Source organism: Odontomachus brunneus, unplaced genomic scaffold (assembly GCF_010583005.1).
Source record: "Odontomachus brunneus isolate Ranch 3 - 2012 unplaced genomic scaffold, Obru_v1 Obru_scaffold_141, whole genome shotgun sequence".
NCBI lineage: Eukaryota > Metazoa > Arthropoda > Insecta > Hymenoptera > Formicidae > Odontomachus > Odontomachus brunneus.
Genome location: NW_022639591.1, coordinates 738769 through 759391, shown reverse-complemented (window position 1 = coordinate 759391; position 20623 = coordinate 738769). Strand labels below are relative to the sequence as shown.

Sequence of the window (20623 nt, the reverse complement as noted above, 5' to 3'; positions counted from 1 at the left end):
TTTTCATAAGCGTTTCATATTCAAAATTTTTGACTTTTTTCAATTTTTTTAGGTTCAATTACGAATTATGGGTATAAATAATAAGAATTTTTTCGCTGCCTGTTATAGGATCAATATCACGGACGCCATTTGTCCAGCAGCTGAGCAACTCGCACGCGTACCTGCCAAATGGGATGCTTCATATGTCCGCCATTTTTAAATATTTTTGGAAAAAAAAATACGTATGGACAGTCCAAAACATATATAAATAAATGTTTAAGTTTGAAAAATATAGAAAAATTCTTTCTCCTACAAAAAAATTCTTGAAAATAGCTTATTTTTCCTCGTTCTAATTGGATTTCCCCCCTTAACAGCTATTCAATACCAGACAGCCGCAAACGGTCTGGGAGCTGATTTCTGACGTGATTTCGCAAGTATCGTGCCGTTAATCAGAAACTGATCGTAATCAGTCGCGCGAGAGAGCACACGTTTAGACGGTGAGAGTCTCACGAACGGCAGGATTTGATTCTACGTTCGTAATTGGCTTCACAGGAAGCAGTTGAGAGTCGCCCGAGCGAATAATAATGACGAGATAAGAGAGACAGACGACTCGGGGACCACGGTGGCTCTAAAGAAGGTGATGCCGAAAACTCGTGCGAAAAAGTGAAAAAGCTGCCGCGAGTAGCATCTAATATACCTATTTGGTTGTGCTCTGTCGCGCGCGGATTGGCGTTGAGATGACCGTGAAATCGAAACATTCTTTTATCTCCTTAAAAGGAGATAAAGTGTTGAGACGCGAGGAGCCGATTAATGATTCGTGGAATCGTTGTTTAGGCCGCGATTGTTATGCCAACGCCATCAAAGATTACTTCGACGTGGCGAGCTGATAATACGGCACGCGCCACGGACCCACTTGTTTACGTGTCCTTGCTTGATATCACTAAATAGACTCGCGAATAAGTACGCTCGAAACAGATGTAATGTGTCACATATATTACAGAATTTTCTGAAATATTATCTTCTAAACTTATCTGCTTCGAATCCCGAACAATTAGGTAAAATAGTTGAGTTTTTTTCGTAGACATTATAATAGGTAATAAGTTATGACTCAGCAAAGTAGAACAAATTAAATTGTAATATATTAGAGAAAAAGGATTGTATTTTGTTAACAACAATATAGAGCTGAGTATATAAATATATTCGATAAGTATGAAACAGGAGTTGTGTTAAATTTGCCTTTCAAAATATTTGTAGACATGACCAAAAGTACTAAGTTGATGCTAAAGTGAATAAGAAAGTAGGACAAAATTGATGGTAGATGCAAAATGCTAAAGCAAATTTATTTCTTAGTTAGGTATAGTTTAGGAAAAATTTAGGAAAGAAGGTTTATAGAAAAGAATATTAAATATATGAATTGAAATTTGAAATAATAAGCGGGAAAATGTGAGTAGTGATAAGTATGTTCATCGAAAGACAACCTTGAAAAAATGTGTTAACCTTTAAAAGGTTAAAATCTGGCGACTGTGATTCCAAAGTAAAGCTAATCTATTGAATACTGGAAGGAGTAAAATAGAGATATAAGCCCGACTAGGAAAATCTAAAGTCCGATTACAAAGGTTCCGCAACCGAGAATTCCACCAGAGCCAAAACACGGCTTTAGGAGAATTCTATTAGAGCTGAAAGTAGCTCTTAACGGCCGCGATAAGTGTTGCTAGTTATCTATCGCAAGGGCAATAGATATCGACGTCGAGATGACGTCGACGAGAATCATCGAAGATAGTCTCCGGATCGGGTGTATATCAGTTGGACACGGGGCAATTGGACACAGTCCAATCACAAATCGCTGTTCCAAGGGACCCTACAAATGTCTCTAATCACACGGTGCTGTGATTGGCTGTGTCTAAATGCACCGTGTCCAAGTGCACCGCTCCCCTCCGGATCGAACTGCCAATTTAGGGCAGTATAAATAAGGCTTAAGATGCAAAATTTAAGCCTCATACGCGGAGTATTATCGGATCGTTACCGGAAGTAATAATAAAATAATAAATGAATGTAAGAAATGAAACGATAGGAGAGAAAAAACAATTGAAGATCGTACGAACAGTTATGGTGACAAAATAAATAAATGCTGTTCTGTGTACTTATTGTGTAGCGCCTGGCAAACTGTACGCGGTACGCTCACTCTTCAGTTTTTAAAATTATGATATGCTTTTCTGGTCGTTTTTCTTTTTTTTTATTGCATAACAATAGTCGTGTAAAAACTAGTTCAACATGAACTAACAATCTACTTTTTGCTGACTTAAAGTACTAGGATAATTAGACTAGATGACTCACAGCGGATTACCTAGTTTCTGTTATCGTGGAACTAGCTCAAAGGATTTGATGCGTTTGAGTCGTCGAATAATATTCTGCACATTCAGTAGCCTGGACGTTTCCTCATTCTGTAGTCTATTCCTATGGGAGATAGTGTATTTTTTGATAATATCTGAGACTGTTTCGATTTCAAGTCTCGATGGAGATCAGAGTTCGCACCAAGGCGCGTTAATAATACATCGGAGTACTTTGTTCTGGAAGCGCTGTATCACTTCGATGTTGTGCTTGCTTACATAGCCCCACAACTGGATACCGTACGTCCATGTTGGTCATAAAGTCTGTTTGTATAAGGTTAACTTGTATGTAGAAAGTTCAGACCTGCGTCCAACGCCCAGTGAGCCAATACATTTTTCAGAATTTTAATTGTAGTTTTGCTTGTTTCTTCTTGATATGTTTCTTCCATCTAAGTTTAGCGTTCAGGGTCATGCCCAGGTACTTTGCTGTGTTGGCATATTTGATTTGGGTGCCATTAATGAAGATTGGCCTTGGATTATTCCTTTTGTTTGTAAAATTAATATGAATCGTTTTAGTTTTATTTAGTTTAATGTGCCATTTACGTGTCCAGGTGACGACTTTATTGACTGATCTTTGTAATCTTGCTATGGCTTCTTCTGTGGAGTTTCCTGTGACTAGCAGTGCAGTGTCGTCTGCAAACGTGACGATTGTGCTATCTCATGTTTTTGGTATATCATTGATGTAAAGCAGATATAGTATTGGTTCCAGGACACTTCCCTGTGGCATACCAGCTCGTATATTTTTTAACTCGGAGTATGCGTTTTCATGCTTGGTGCGGAATTTTCGTTCTGTTAGGTACGATTTGAATAGTTGATAATATTGATCCAGGAGCATAGATTTTATTTTGTGTATCAGACCTTGATGCCAGACTCTGTCAAACGCCTGTGAAATATCTAGGAAGACTGCAGAGCAGACTTTCCCATGGTCAAACGTTTTTTCGATAACGTCAGTTATCCAGTTGACTTGATCTATTGTCGTATGATTGTTGCGGAAGCCGAACTGATGCGAAGGTACAAGTTGGTACTTTTTTATAACTAGTTTGAGTCGTTTCAGGATAAGCTTTTCGAACAATTTAGATAAGACTGGTAGCAGTACAATTGGTCGATAGGATTCTGCCTTGCAGTGATTTTTGCCAGGTTTAGGCACCATAATTATTTTTGATATCTTCCACGCCTGCGGAACATACTTCAGCCTGATTAAAGCATTAAACAGAGTAGTCTGCTTGTGGAGCAGAATTCGCATCCATAGTCTTCAGCAGTTGAGTATAGCTCACGTCCTTTTGTTGTGGTTAGCTTTGATCCCCAATAGGTGTTTCGCATTAAAATCATCTCCTATGATAAATCGTTTATTCAGTTTCTTGAAAAATGTTAGGTCCGCATAGATAGTAAATCGTAGGGGATAGTATATCGCACCAACCGTAAATATTTGTTTTATCGTGGTGCCGTTACGGTTGTGGCTTGGATCTCATAAGTTGTATATTTCTCTTTTTCAGTATGTTTGATGTTGTCTCTAATGATTACAGAATTGCCTCCCCGTGCTGCATTGGAGGGGTGAACCGTGTATTGTAATTTCGGAATTTTATGTACGATTTCTTTGTGAGATGCGTTTCTGTGATCAGGCATCTCAGTGTCAATGTTTTCAACGCTAAGGATTACCTGCAGCTCGTCTTTGTGCTGTAGCAATCCGTTAGCATTTTATTCCATAATTCTAAGAAAGTTAGACGTTTAGTTTGTTTTCAAGTTTGCTAAGTCGCTACATTATCTGTTGCAACATCGTTTCGGAGATGATTGATTGTTTTTTTGGATTTTTGCTCATTGTCAGTTAGGTATATGTTCGATTATCTGTTTGGATTTTTACACTCGTACTTTCTTGTTTTCTTTGAGTAGGATAAGTTTGGTTCTTAGATTCTGTCCTTTTATTGTTAGTTTCCTTGTTACGTTATTTATTTGTGGCATTGGTTGCTTTTAATCCTTGATTCTTTAGGTCTTGGATAATATCAGCGGGATTGTAGTGTGGTGTAAGTTTTTCATCATTATTCTTATTTCTCGTGTTTGTTTATTTTCAAAAGAGTGCCACTCTATTTTGTTGTCTGTTAATCTCTGTGTAATTGTTATATCATTCAATGTGACTTCTATTTTGACTACGTTGTTGTTGAAAATTTTGATCCGAAAGTTCTTCCTTCCAACTAGCAACTAGTTTGATCTGGTAAGGCAGTCAACTCTATGTGATTTTTCACAGTTGCCATAATCGGGGGAGGTCTTCGTACAGGTTTGTGTTGTGTACGCTGACTATCTTCTATTTTTTTATCTTTACTTTTAGCATTTTGTATGGAGTGTTTGGGTGTATTGGTTATCGCCTCACACTTCCGTTTTTTTTTGACGTTGTAAGTAACCACTCTGTTTCATAGGTGAGTTCTTCTTTGTCTGTTTCATATATAATCATTTCTTTAGGTTTGTTGATTTCTTCTTTCAACGAATTTATCTATTCTTGAAAAGCAGTTACGACTGATGCAAGTCTTCTTTTTTCAGCTTCTGATTGTGCCTATGCGACATAGAGCTGTTGCTCATTTTGAGACCTTTGATTATTCTCCGTAAAGAGAGCGTTGTTTATGCGCAATGTTTGCACTTCTGCTTGTGTAGTTGGGTAAAATTGCGGTATTGTGGTTTGTGTTTGAGGCGTTTGCAAGTTATTATACATTGCAATGGCATCAGTAGCTCGCCACAAAGTTTAAGTAATATTATACTAGCAGACTATTCTAAGCCGGCCCTGTTTTGTTTATATTTATAATTTAAGGTACATCGCGGTTTATCCGTACATCGCGATAAGAGACCCGTCCGGATCGACTACTCGGAAATGGGTATTCTTCTCGGCGCGCTAGTTAGCTCGTGTAATAATAATAATACGATTCTTTTAATATGGATGCACAGAGTGCTTAATATAAAATAATATAATTACCAGTTTTAGGACAGTTTTGGCAAAGTGTGCCTTAGTGGAATTTGTTTTCTCTCTCACTTATTCAGATTGACGTCGGAGCACAGTCACACGCGTGTTTACTGTCCGAAAGTCAAACGAATACTTTCTGATCGTTTTGAAAATTAAATATATTATATTACATAAGTCGAAAAATTTTTTAGTAAAAAATGATAGTAGTATCTTAAGTATAATATATAAAAAAGAATTTGAAAATATTTTGAATATTTTTTCAAGTGGTTTTTCCGAAAAAAAATTTTCATAATTTTTTTTAAACATCGTACCATTAAACTCATTAATATATTTTTTTGGTCAAAATCGGTTCATCCATTAAAGTGAAAATTCGTATTTTCGATTTTCAATTATTGCCAACTAATGGTAAAAAAATCTCTACCAGATTCATGCAAGGACAGCACATACATAATTATCCTGCTATACTCTTTTAGTTTCTTGTTTGAAGTTATATATATTTTTTGTGGATTTTTTCCAATGTTTCGTGAACTTCTCTGCTCACTTCGTTAGAAAATATTTTTCTTCTGAGATTGTAGCATCGCGTGCGGTCAAAAAATAGAGATAGATTCGGTCGAATTATAGTTTTAATTAAATGACACGCAGATGAAGCTGCATTTTAGCAAAAAGACTAGAAAAACGGAATCTATATCGGGACCACAGATTAACGTGCGAATTTCGCCGTGATTTACGGTGGCTTATATCTAGTGACTCATTTAATCGAATTACCTTAGCTAGTTTCGGTTCTCCAGTGCTGAGAATCAAAGCGGCTGAGGCCGCTCCGTATTCATTAAGATAAACCAATCCTAGACTAGACGATTCTTTGAGCTCGTAGATTCGTATGCGGTCGATGACGTACGGCTGCCTAACGATCTTCAAACCGCACCCGGCGCCTCCTACCATGCCGCTCGACGACGTTTTCTTTGTTGAAGGTTTACAGATCAGTAGCATGTCTGTCAATAATAATACGTGCACCTCCATCTAAAGAGAAGGACAATTAACAGATTTCGTATTTAATTTGATAATAAACGTATATGGGTCGTTAGTCGGGGTATAAATTGGGATTTAACTGATTATCCGCTTCTTCTTAGACGCAGCAAGAAATTGAACTTCTTATAACTTTAATTAATAGTCGCAGTCTTTCTATGGTTAATAGTAATTACAAGAGAAGTTCTGATAATTTAGAACCGGCAATGCGAGATACCATTGGCCATTTTTGAAAGTTTTAGCTCTCTGAAATTGAAATTGAAAACTGAAATGGAATATTAGAAGAAACAAGGACCAAAAGATAGCAATGAGAATGCGCGGCATTGTATCAGAAAAGAGAGATAACTGCAGAAGAAAGTGGAACTTCAAAACTAACATTTACAGAAATGTCTCGTAACATGGACTAGCGAGTAATCTTCTATTACTCTACTTTTCAAGCTGAAAACATTGGCTGTATTCAGGAGACTCGTTAAACGTAAAGTTGTATTATGACGATAATGATAATCTTGTCTCCGTTTAACTAAAGACATCGCGTTAAGATATGTGGTTAGTTTCATTCTCTTTTCTCACTTTGCGTGTTTACTTAATGCGAAATGTTACTACGTCTCTTGATGTAAACTCTACACTTATAATAGATTATATTTGTATTAGTAAAGCATATGTTTTCAGTAAGTAACATAGAAAATTGTTGAATCAGAATTTACTAGACAGATACATATATAATCTGCAATCTGTCTCTTTCCTTTTTATGTTCGGATGTAAAACATGCGAGTAAACTTTCTCCAGTATACTCAGAGAGTATACTCAGAGAGTATAGAAGTCAGTAGAAATTAAAAAAAAAAATTCTTTTTAAAAAATACCCATAGAATTAGAAAAATGAATATTTGAAAAATTCATAAAGAATTAAACTTGTGAACAATTAAATTTGTCTTGAAGCATTTATGAAAAGCATATTGTACGGAATACTTCACGACTCATTTTATATGCCCTGAAATTCATAAAGAATTACGAGTGTTTCGTTCATTAAAATTATTTTCTCTTGCTGTATTCATTAGATATCTATGTTACTTTCAGTGTTTTGTGCGTGTTATATTATAATTGGAGCTTTCTTTATGAATAAATATTTCGATATAATAAAGAGAAAAGCGAAATCATTGATATTTCATTAAATTGTGAATATGAATGTGAATTGGATTTATATATTGAGTGCTTGAATAAGTTTCCGCAGTTTTGTAAGAGATATCGCAACGAGTATTACATACATAGAATTTCTAATGGTAACATATGTATACAATAATACTATAAACAAACTTCCATATTTAGTATATGACATTTGGTTGACATGTAAACAACATTTGTGTCATTGCTTTGAAAATGTCGACTTTTGTGCCAGCAAAACAGCATTTGCGGGAAGTTTTACTGCATTATTTTATTGTTAAAAAAAGTGCAGCTGAAAGTTATCATTTACTTGTGGAGGTGTATGGGGAGTATGCTCCGTCCGAAAGAAGTTGTAGAGAGTGGTTTCAATATTTTAGAAGTAATGATTTTGATATGAAAGATAAACAACGCAAAGGCGCACCGAAAAAATTTGAAAATGAACAACTGGAAGCATTACTTGACAAAGATCCATGTCGAACGCTGAAAGAATTGTCACAGGCATTAAATGTTGATCAATCAACTGTTAGCAAACATTTAAAAGCAATGGAAATGATTCAAAAATTAAGACACTGGCTACCACATAAATTGAAAAAAAGAGACTTTGAAAGGCGTTTAACCTGCAAATTGTTGCTTCAAAGACAGAACAGGAAGTTATTTTTCCATCGAATCGTTATTGGGGATGAAAAATGTATTCACTATGAGAATCCGAAACGACCAAAAACATGAAGCAAGCCCGGCCAGCCATCATCATCCACGCCAAAACGAAATATTCATGGACGGAAGGTCATGTTGTGTACTTGGTGGGATAAAAAAAGGCGTGGTGTATTATGAGCTGCTGAAACCGTGTCAGACCATCAATAGTGAACGTCACCGAGAACAATTAATGAATTTGAACCGTGCATTGAAAGACGAACGTCCAGAATACGAGGTCTGTTCAAAAAGTATCGCGAATTTTGAATTTCCGCGGGTTACGTATATTCGATTTTCGATTTTTTTGTGGCGTTATGTTGGTACTCATGTTCCTCACTTATGCCGACAAGTTCGGCCATTTTGAATATTCAGTTTATGTTTGACAGCTGTTTTGCTTGGACGTGTTTTGGCTCGTCTTCGATTTTTGCCTATTCCAAAAAATGGATCAAAGAATCTGTATCAAATTTTGTGTGAAAAACAAAATTAAGTGCGCGGACGCATTCCGAATGTTGACTGTGGCATATGGTGAAGTTACCTTGGACCGAAGCAACGTTTATCGGTGGTACAAAATGTTCTCAGAGGGCCGAGAAGATGTGAACGACGAAGAGCGTGCCGGACGCCCGAGCACGTCAACAACAGACGAAAACATTGATGAAGTGAAGAAAATAGTATTGACCAATCGTCGAATCACCGTTAGAGAAGTTGCTGAGGACCTAAACATATCGATTGGCTCGTGCCATTCGATTTTTACTAATGATTTGGGCATGAGACGGGTCGCCGCGAAATTCGTACCAAAATTGCTCAATTTCGACCAAAAACAGCATCGCATTAACATTGCTAGGGAGCTGTTGGACTCTGTCCGCGACGACCCAAATTTACTCCAAAGGATCATAACTGGTGACGAATCATGGGTTTATGGTTATGACGTGGAAACCAAAGCTCAATCATCCCAATGGAAGCTGCCGCACGAGCCAAGACCGAAAAAAGCGCGCCAAGTTCGGTCGAATGTGAAGGTTTTGCTTACAGTTTTCTTCGATTGCAGGGGCGTGGTGCATCATGAGTTTTTGCCACAGGGTAGAACGGTCAATAAGGAATATTACCTGCAAGTTATGCGCAATTTGCGCGAAGCAATCCGCCAGAAACGCCCGGATTTGTGGAAGAACAAAAATTGGCTTTTGCACCATGATAACGCCCCTGCTCACACATCGTTGCTTGTGCGCGAATTTTTGGCCAAAAACAACACACTAATGATGCCGCAGCCACCGTATTCCCCAGACCTGGCCCCCTGTGACTTTTTCTTGTTCCCGAAACTGAAGAGGCACATGAAAGGACGACGCTACGCTACGATTGAGGAGATAAAGACGGCATCGAAGGAGGAGCTGAACAAGATCACAAAAAATGATTTTTTGAAGTGCTTCGAGGATTGGGAAAAACGTTGGCACAAGTGTATAATATCTGATGGGGATTACTTTGAAGGGGACAAAATAGATATTCATGAATAAATAAATAATTTTTGAAAAAACACAAAATTCGCGATACTTTTTGAACAGACCTCGTATGCTAAAAGATACAAAAAAGTGATTTTCCTACACGACAATGCTCGATCATATATTGCGAAACCAGTCAAGGATACGTTGGAAGCATTCGGCTGGGATGTGTTACCTCACCCGCTATATTCCCCAGACCTGGCTCCTTCAGATTTTCATTTGTTTCGGTCCATGCAGCATGGCCTTGCTGAGCAGCATTTCACTTCGTATGAAGATATCAAAAATTGGCTTGAGCATTGAATCCATTTATTACGTGAAAAATGGGAAAAGGTTATAGCTAACAATGAGCACTACTTTGAATAAACTATTCTTTCTGTTTCTCATGAAACACATGTCTTTTATTTCACAGAAAAACGGTGGAAACTTATTTTAGCACCTAATATATTATATTTCTACAAATTGTAACCCCTTATAAAATCTGAAAATTATTGCATATTTTAACTATTTTAATTATTTTATTTGGAAAAGGATCGTTATCTAACAAACATCCGATAATAGTAAGATTATATCAATATTAACCCTTTGCTGCATAGTGCAGCTCTGGTGGCTATACCTATCATCTAAGTTTGTTTTTTCAATAACTCAATTCCACGTATTTCTTTAGCATGTTTGGTATTGCTAAAAGGTTTCTCTAACTAATAAATCAACTTTTAGAACCATATTTATACAGATTGTCCCTGTATAAATATGATTCTAATCGTATGATTTTAATCGATCACCTTAAATATCTTTTAAATAGTGCATTTTAGGGAAAAATGTTTCAGATAAAAGTTTTGGGATTTCGAGAAGGTAAGCTGATATCATTGACCTTGAGTGGCATCAAGGTCAGGACAAAGTCACTTTGAATTTTTTAATCCCCATTTTTTAACTCCCCATTTTTCAGGACCTGGACAACATTTGTCAAGGTCAAGGCGATTGAGGGCTGTTCCTAATATTTTCATTTCTTCAAATTTTACAGTGAAAACGAAAACAAAAATAATAATTTAAAATCATGGGGTAACATGTGGAGTCCGATTGACTCTAAAGAATCATATGAAGGTCACAATGCTTCGTCAAGGCCACAAAGAAACACACATGTGAAATCCCATTAATAAATTTCTTTAATAATTACTAAATATAAAAAAATTAATAATTATTAAATAATAAATAATTATTAATAATTAATAATTATTAAAGAAATTTAATAATAGGATTTCACATGTGTGCTTCTTTGTGGCCCCGACGAAGCATTGTAATCTTTATATGATCCTTTAGAGTCAATCGGACTCCACATGTTACCCCATGATTTTAAATTATTATTTTCGTTTTCACTGTAAAATTTGAAGAAATGAAAATATTAGGAACAGTCCCCGATCGCCTTGATCTTGTCCAGGACATGGCCCCATGGAAAATATAGAATGTTAGAACAACATTCAAAAGATTTCAGTCGTCGGTCGAACACCTTGGGTACTAATGCTAATGGCAACAATATTGTAATTTTGAAGCCTTTTAACTCAAAAGATACTTAATGAAAAAATATTTTATTATAGTGTTTTGGAAAGCTCTCGAGATATGCTATAAGAATATGTAATGAAAAATGGGGAGTTCAGATTAAAAAATTGAAAGTGACTTTGTCCTGACCTTGACGTCTCAAGGTCAAACTCAAGGTCAAACCAATAATATCAGTTTATGTCCCCCTCGAAATCCGAAACTTTTATCTGAAACATTTTTCCCTAAAATGCACTGTTCAAAAGATATTTGAGGTGATCGATTAAAATGGGACACCCTGTATAGTGATAAAACATTATGATAGTTGTAAAGTATGAAATCAACCTTTTAGTACATATTAAATGTCTAGATATTTATGTCGGATAACCAAAAATGATCGATAATATCTTTCACTTACCTTTTTTCACTTACCTTTGAGCCCTTTAGGATTTCTTAATATTTATAAAAATTTACTTAGAACTAAAGATGTTTTGGTGAATATTTATTTTAACTTACCCTCCACAGCAATGACTTTGCTATTCATATACAGAGTGTCTAAAAAGTTCCGGGACGGCTAAATAACTTCTTAGGAAAGCATTATCGAGAAAAACGTTAAGTACAAAAGTTTTAAAATTAAAAACAAGGAATTCGATGACTTTGATCTTGACCCAAAGGTAATGTTTAGAGATCATTTCAAGGTAAACTTGAAAATCTTAAATGGAAACCCTCAATTTTATCTTGAAACTGGAAAGAACGGGAAATTTTACGTCCGTATATGATATTTAGTCATTAGATCAAAGTGATCCCTGAGGGTCATTTGAGGATCAAACGTTTAACGATTGGATAATTCTTCAGAAAAGCGTTTTCAGAAAAAATGTTTCAGTGATTAAAGCGAGATACTTGATGGTGACCTTGACCAAAGGTCAAGTTTAGAAGTCATTTAAGACAAGTATTTGTCCAGACAGTTAAGTCGAGACTGTGTAATTGTCCAATTGTCTTGCCAATTAAGACAAGACGAAACATTGTCCAACCAGTTAAGGCAAGACTGTAATGACTGTCCAGCCAATTAAGACAAGATAAAGTATTAGAGCAGTCCGATAATTGAAAGTATCAGCAGTCAAATACTCAAACTGTTGACTGTTGGCTTCTTGGCAGTAAGCTAATCGATGATAAAAAGTTGCGATTGCATTTTCGAAGTATTCAGCAGGTATAAGGACGATTTCATCTAGTATTCGTTGACGCAATTCGTTTAAATTTTGAGGTTAGTTGTGTACACCCGAATCTTTTAGATAACCCCATAAAAAATAATTGAGAGGAGTAAAATCTGGCTGGCCAGACTCAATCACGCTTCTCCGTCCTATCCACTGATCAGGGAAAACTGTGCCTACATAAGCACGAACGTTTCGTTCAAAATGGGGCGCAACATCATCCTGCTGAAACTATACGTGCTCAAAGTTTTCGCCAATAATTCTTCTTATTGCCAAAACTATTTGATTTCGAAGCTATTTGATTTGTATTCATAGTTTGCGGCGTTCAAATTGCCATCAACGAAGAATGGTTCTATTAATCTATTATTTAATATTCCAGCCCAAATGTTCAGTTTCCCCGGATATTGCGTATAATGTTCTCGCATCTAATTAGGATTTGTATTGGACCAATATCTACAGTTATGGTTATTCAGAATACCATCTAGTTGGAATATTACTTCAACCGAGAAGGCTATATTTGATGTAAAGTCAGGATCTTCATCTATTCAGAACATCATATCCTCACAGAACTCCACACGTCGATCGAAATCATTTTCATTTAACTCATAAATAAATTTAATTTTGTAAGGGTGAAATTTATTTATTTTTTCAATATATTATGGACAGACACTCTACTCTTTCATGTTCTTCAGCAGTACTGCGGATAGAACTATAAGGATTTTCTGTGAATGATAATAAAACATGCAATGACTTTTCTGCATTTATTGCTGAACTTGATCTTTCTGATCTAAGTGGATCTTTGACGCTACCTGTATCTTCAAACCGTTTTCAAAATCAACTATCTTTCGATAGTTGATTTTGAAATAGGAACCGTCCCATTTCTAAACGTTACATTGAAAAAGTACTTTACTTGATTATAAGATCTTCTGACCTTATTCTCCCAACTTCTTATCATTAGGAGAGATATTCTTTCTCGTTCAGTAAAACGTTACATTTTGGCGAACAGTAATAATGCAGATGGAAGTTTTCGTATTTACTCAACATATTTGCTCAATTTTTCTGATTAATAATTCCGATCATGATTTCTGATCAATAATTCAACTTATTTCTTTTTGAAATTTAGAATAACAAAATCAATGGATAATTGAAAGGAAAACAGCTAATTCATCATTAAATGAATGAAAAAATCTCATTAACAATTCTTGTTCAACGAACGGATACAATCGAAAAGAAATCTTTAAACAATACCAATCGGAAATTTTCGGGTTCAGAGAACAGTAATTCTACACACAGTATGTATTACGAAACAGTCGTGATGAAAAATTTGATGCATGGAGCATAATGAAAAATACTTCGAAAGTAATCTAATTTTTCTAATTAGTTTTTTGGTATGATTTTACATGGGAAAATTTATTCAGTTCTTGAATAACTCCTAGAAATGAGTTTGATTCAATTTTCACTAGATATTACGTTCACATTAATGTCATACAAATTTGTCGTGTACGAATGTACTTTATGGAGTGAACTTCTTAATTAACGGTCATTTCGAAAATCGATGGATTCAAGTTACCCTCAAATGACCCTCAGGGATCATTGACTCAATGACTAAATACATACCCGGACGTAAAATTTCCCGTTCTTTCCATTTCCGACATAAAAAATGGGGATTTCCATTTAAGATTTTCAAGTTTACCTTGAAATAACCTATAAATTTGACCTTTGGGTTAAGATCAAGATCATTATCGAATTTCTTGTTTTCAATCCTAAAATTTTGATATTTAACGTTTTTCTCGATAACGTTTTCCTGAGGAGTTATTTAGCCGCCCCGGAACTTTTTAAACACTCTGTATATTATACAACTCACCTTTCTGAGTAACATATGAGAAGTTTTAGCCGTTGTTTGTTATTAAAACATTATTAACAAAAGTTTATAAATGGAACGTAATTTCGATACATAGTATACATACAATATACATAAATATGGTAAACAGTACATATATAGGGTGTCCCTTTTTTTTTTGTTGACGATAGGGAAATGCATTATGCATAGCCCCGACCTTCTAGGTAAAGTCAAAGGTTATGTCGGACTCACACAGAGCGTCCTGCTTCGACCATAACCCCAGGAACGCCCCGAGAACTGCATTGCATAACATTCGGGATACAAGGTGTCCCAGATTCTTCTTTGCATATTTTGTAGGAATGTAGAATGAGTTGAGATAAACATAAAAGTCCTACATCGTTTTGCAATATTCGCAATAATAATCGAGAAATTAATTGTAAAAGATAAAAAAAAAACTTACGCTGAATAGTTGAGGATGGAGCGCTCGCGGCCTAATAATATAGCACACGGATATTGGCATGTGGTGATTGGAAAAACAACGCACCATTGTCTTATATCGTTGCACTCCTACATCTCGCCTTGGCGCGGTGCGGCAAGACGTAGGATCAGAGCGATATAAGATGCGCGCTATATTACATTTGCCTGCTATATTATTGGGTCGCAGACGTTTCTCCCTCAACCATTCAGCGTGCGTTTTTCCTTAATCTTTTACAATTAATTTCTCGGGCTTCATTCCCCGCACCCCTTTCCCAAAAAAACTAACTTTAACCTAATCCATCTATTGTGATAAATCGTACATGTATATGTGCAACCTATTTTTTACATTTTTACACATAATTTATCAATGAAAAACAATATAAAAATACAAATGCCGGTATTGTTTGTAATATTTCAGTATACACTATGTGCAAAACATATTACAAGTATCTGTACTTTTTATTGTTATATTGTTTTTCATTGATAAATTATGTATAAAAAGGTAAAATATAGGTTACGCATATACACTGAGAGAAAAATTATCTTAAAATCAACAAATATTTCTTTGATGGGTGCTATTAACATATTTACTTAAATCTAAATTCTTTTTATTTAAATCAAATATTGTTTATCTGATTTAAGTAAACAATATTTGGTTTAAATAAAGAAAATTTAGATTTAAGTAAATATGTTAATGACACTCATCAAAGAAATATTTGTTGATTTTAAGATAATTTTTCTCTTAGTACGTGTACATGGATCATATTTCAATAGATAGGTTAGGATTAGTTTTTTTGAGAGGGGGTGTGGAAGAACGATGGAGCCCCTCTCTGACATATATACATGTTCTGTTTACCATATTTCAATTACCATATTTATGTACACTGTGTGTATACTATGTACCAAAATCATATTTCGTTTATAAAATATAATTTATAATTTCGTTTTTTTTTTAACTTACTTAACTTACTTTAACTTACTTTAACTTTTTAAATAACTTTTTAACAAACATAAGAAGTGTCGGCTAAAACTTCTCATATGTTATTCAGAGAGGTGAGTTGTATAACATATATGTAAATAGCAAAGTTATTGCTGGAGGGTAAGTTAAAGTAAATATTTATCGATCTTTTTTATCAAGTATTATTTAGTTACTACTTGGTTATGAATAAATCACGACAAATAATTTATAAAATTATTCTTCACGATTTCCTTCTTATTTCTTTATTATACCGTATAGAAAAATGGCTCGATTTGAATTAAATAAATTGACGTTTCATTATCGACGTACCTTACTAGTGGCGGCATCTTTTAACTTTAAGTCTCCCTCTCGTAACAGAGTTCTGAGGGTGTCCTTCGGGCAGCCTGGTATTGGCGCTGTAGTAATATCGAGACTGCTGTGTATTTTGATTAGCTTCTCCAATTCCTCGTCTCTAGACTCCACGACATCATAGTTTTCGAGACGCGAGGCCGCGCTGGCTAGTCGCGCGGTTTCTTCGCTTCTCTTTAGAGCCGCGTTCACAGACGCCACAAAATCGTCCACTGACTTGATCTGTGCGCAAAAACAAATATCTCAGATATCTTTTAATACTGTAACTTATTTATTGAGTTGGTCTATTACGTGAGTTTCAGGCGTGAATAGCGCTTGAAACGAGAAAGAGAAAGGAAAAGAGGGAGAAAAAGAAAAAGAGGGAGAGTCTGTGATTCGCAAGATGCACTTTAACTTTATGCCTTGAGTAAATTTAACGAATTACGGACTTGGTTTTTTCTCTCGAAGCGTTCCTTCTACATAATGTGTATTATTATGGAAAAATCGTAATAGTGTGGGATTAATTTTACCATCTGGGTCAATTCCACTCGTTGATTGTCGTTCTCAGTATTCTTGTGAATGGCTTTCAGGAGGAGCGAGTACTTTGTTAGTCTCTGCATCGGCTTTACGAGTATGTCCAGAAGTTTTAATCGGTTGCACTCCTTTTGTGTTTCGCACCACTGTAATGTCAATTGAGATACATTATTGATATTTTAATGGGTATCTTTAGAAAAATGTCTGTTATTTCCTAGAAATTTCTATTATTTCTACTTATCGTCAATCATAAAAAGTTTTGTTCGATCTTTTAGTTAAATTTGACTTTGTTGCATTCAATAAGAACAAATTATTCATCTATTAAGTAATCATCATCGTTGTCAATGATTTTCTGTGCGTTTTTGTAATATTTATACATTTTTATAGCAAGAAATGGCTATAATATTCATAAATTTTTATTAAAGAGATGGTTTCATCATTGAAGAGGAAAGAAAATCAAATTGAATCTTTCGTCTGACCTAATATACTGAGATTTCTGTTATATGTCTCTTTACTTCGAATTTTTTTTAATACTGTTTATATTATCGCAATCATCTATCTGTATATCTATTTCTTTAATATTGTTTATATTATCGCAATCACACGAAATAGACCTGTCTATATATCTTATCAGTTATCTCCCATTGTTAATTTAATTGCTTCGCTTATTCACTTAATCTCTCGAATGTGTTATATACATTTCGAGTTTCGTATTTGTTATTAATAATTTATTATGGATTTATGGAATTTATTAAGTATACAGACTATATACATCGACCTTCTGTAAAGCTCCGTGATGTGTATAAGACCGACTCGAGGGTGATTAACAAGAGTATACATACCACTAAATACGCCGTGAAAAGCTGGTTATCGTTCAGTCGGTCCCGACAATATTGCTGACACTTGCTTTGCTCGGCACAGTATCTCGTGTAAGGTGCAAACGTTTGCTCGAAAGTTTCGAACCCCTGCAGAAGATGGCCGGGATCGAGAGGCTGCCCGCTCGATCTCGATGCGTGCAACATCACGAGCAGATGCTCCGTCCAGAAGTAGCGATTAGCGGCGTAGATATTAGGTATATTACTGAAGAGTTTCGACCTGTCGACCTCGTTCAGGATATTCGAGGCCTGCAGGTCGTACAGGCACGCCATAAAGAGCTGTGATATCAAAGACAATAATTAATTTATGAAAGATTTTAATTTTAACGATTATCTTTGTGTGAATATTTATAATTTACTAGCAATATTTTAATAAGTATCTCTCAAAAGATTTCCCCGTTATTTTCTAGATTTTTATTATTTCCATTTATTAGGTCTGTTAGAATTTGATTCGATTTTCAATTGAATTTCAATTTATCATAAAAGAAGATCGAAAATCGAACCGAACCCAGTAAACACCAAGTAACAACTATGTAATTGTATATTTAATAATGTATTTAATAATGTAACTATTATATAACGCGTATATTATATAACAATTATATTGTTAAATGGGAAATTATAACTAATAAATATATAAATGTTACTTAATATTTGTGGGAAACCTGTTCGATGATTTCAGATTATTATAGGATATCTAACACAACGAATATACATCCGCTCGTATACAGATACACAGGGAAAAAAATGTCTTTGAATTTAATAAGTCTTACTGCATACAACACACATGTTTGATAATTGAAATGGTTCTAAGAAACTCAGATAAATGTACACAGATTACTGGTACTACCTCCGATATCTCGGACTTGCACATATATTACTAAAGACATGATCCCGAGTAACTCTCTAAAGATTTTAGTCGACGCTCATTAAAAAGTTATTAACAAAGAAAATTTGAAGATTATATCAGTTAACGTTAGCGTTTAGAACATTATTTGCTCATGTACATGCACCGGCATTAATGCCGTCCGTATATCCGTGTGACTTGCACACGATGACGCGTCACTCACCATTGCTGTCTGTAGGTGAGGCACGAGCAGCACGGAGTGGCGGAGGGGGCTAGCGATATGCGATCGTCGGATGCTTGGAGAGGAATAGTAGTGGGAGTCGCGTGATGTAAGAGCGAGAGAGATAGCATTATAAGACGTCGTGGACAGAAATGCTGTCCTAAAATACGTGTGACGCACACTAAGAAAACGCTCGACTCATATTGTCTCGTCTATATATGAGCAATACGCGATGTCCTGATGACTGTTTCGCTCGCTTGAACGTCCATGCACTTTTTTTTTATTAGCGAGGAAATTACTATGATGTAAAAGGAGATCTTGGGGAAGGGTTTTCAGGAGGCTTCGACAAGTGCTTCTTAATAGCTGCTCTTGAAAAAAAAAATTAGATTTATTTCAATATAGAATTCTGAACCAATATAGAATACTGCAACAATACAGCACTTTTATAGATTGTTGAAGTAGAGTATTTTTAATTTTAGTGTTGCATAAACACGCGAGATATAATTATTTCATATTTTATGCGTTCGAGTATCGTTCCATCGTTATAAAATTTGGTGGCCCTGAAAAAGGCCGATTTTTGTGCCGAAGAAATTGAGGTCGATAGTCAATAGTCAGTCAATAGTCAGTCCAATATCCGGCACGGTCAATAACTTAATTGAATCGATTAGGTATCGAATCAATCAAGTTCGCGAGAAAGTCGGATCGAAGCCGAAGTTCTTCCCAGACTTCTCTCGCATGATTGACTAACGCTACTACCGTCCTTTTCCTTCTTGGTTCCCAAGTCTCGTCCTATTCCTTCTTGCTATGTAGCATAGTGTTGTTTATGTAAGCCTCGAGCCTGTGGAGGCTCGAGCTCCAGTGGTATGAGCCTCCACGGAAGCCAAGTGACCTCTTCCCGAGGCTTCGGGAGCGGCTGTGGCTTCAGGGGGTTCCGAATCCTCAGGGTTAGCGATGGCGTCTGCGGGGTCGGCGTAAGTGACCTTCTCCTCGAAGACGTCATCGATCTGGGCGACTGCGCTGGCTCGATCGGCGTTAGCGTACGTGGACAAGGAGGTTTTATAGGAAACAAAGGCATCGTTTTTGAAGTCGCTCTTATGGACGATGCCGTCGGTATGGACGATGTCGAGGGTGGCGTCGGTAAGGACGATCTTGTAGGCGGCATCATTTTTCGTGAGGACTCGGGCGATATTTCTTCTCGCCTGGGTGGCGAGGATGACACAAACAGCTCCTCAAGGATCTGGAGGAGACACTTCTTCTTGCGATGTCGGTTTTGATGAGACTTCTTTCGAAGATAGCTTCCTCGGGAAGTCGTCACTTCTGGAGCTACGCCCTGCTCGGGGGAAACCATCTGATCCTCACGAGGAAGAGTAGACCTGTGTGACAGCATGATGCTCTCCTATCTCAATGCTCTGGAAGGTTGATGTCTTGCGACTGATTACCGAACGAGTCTTGTACTGAGTGACAGTGATAGAAACTTTGCTAACAAGCGGTACGCATCAGCACGGGAGATAATTTGTACATTATCCTCTCTCATGTTGATACGTACTGCTCATAAACCAATAGGGTCGTTTTACTTTTCTGCACTGGGACTGCACTAGAACTGGGGCCCGATTCGTGACGGTGTGCGAATAGATACGCATGCGAAAATTTATAGTACATACGCCGATGCGTACCGCTCGCTAGCAAAGTTTCTATCACTGCCACTCAGTACAAGACTCGTTCGGCAATCAGTCGCAAGACATCAACCTTCCAGAGCATTGAGATAGGAGAGCATCATGCCGTCACACAAGTCTACTCTTCCTCGTGAGGATCAGGTGGTTTCCCCCGAGCAGGGCGTAGCCCCAGAAGTGACGACTTCCCGAAGAAGCTATCTTCGAAAGAAGTCTCATCAAACCCGGCATTGCAACAAGAGGTGTCTTCCCCAGATCCTTGAGGAGCTGTTTGGGTTATCCTCGCCACCCAGGTCAGAAATATCGCCCGAGTCCTCACGAAAAATGATCCCGCCTACAAGATCGTCCTTGCCGACGCCACCTTCGACATTGTCCACGCCGATATCGTCCATGGGAGCGACTTAAAAAACGACGCCTTTGTTTCCTATAAAACCTCCTCGTCCACGTACGC

At 36.5% G+C, this 20623-nt stretch overlaps 1 protein-coding gene across 25 annotated transcripts in view; it reads right to left on the bottom strand.

Moving 5' to 3' along the window:
- The window catches only part of LOC116850282 (pleckstrin homology domain-containing family G member 5), a 734731-nt gene that overhangs the window by 119823 nt on the left and 594285 nt on the right, over window positions 1-20623 (bottom strand). For all 25 annotated transcript variants that reach the window (XM_032828362.1, XM_032828366.1, XM_032828360.1 and 22 more), the window contains 4 exons: window positions 17403-17714; window positions 16557-16706; window positions 16009-16269; window positions 6076-6327 (listed from right to left, as the gene is read on the bottom strand). In XM_032828362.1, coding sequence (XP_032684253.1) covers window positions 6076-6327; window positions 16009-16269; window positions 16557-16706; window positions 17403-17714 — 975 coding nt within the window. The remainder of the gene's footprint in view (window positions 1-6075; window positions 6328-16008; window positions 16270-16556; window positions 16707-17402; window positions 17715-20623) is intronic.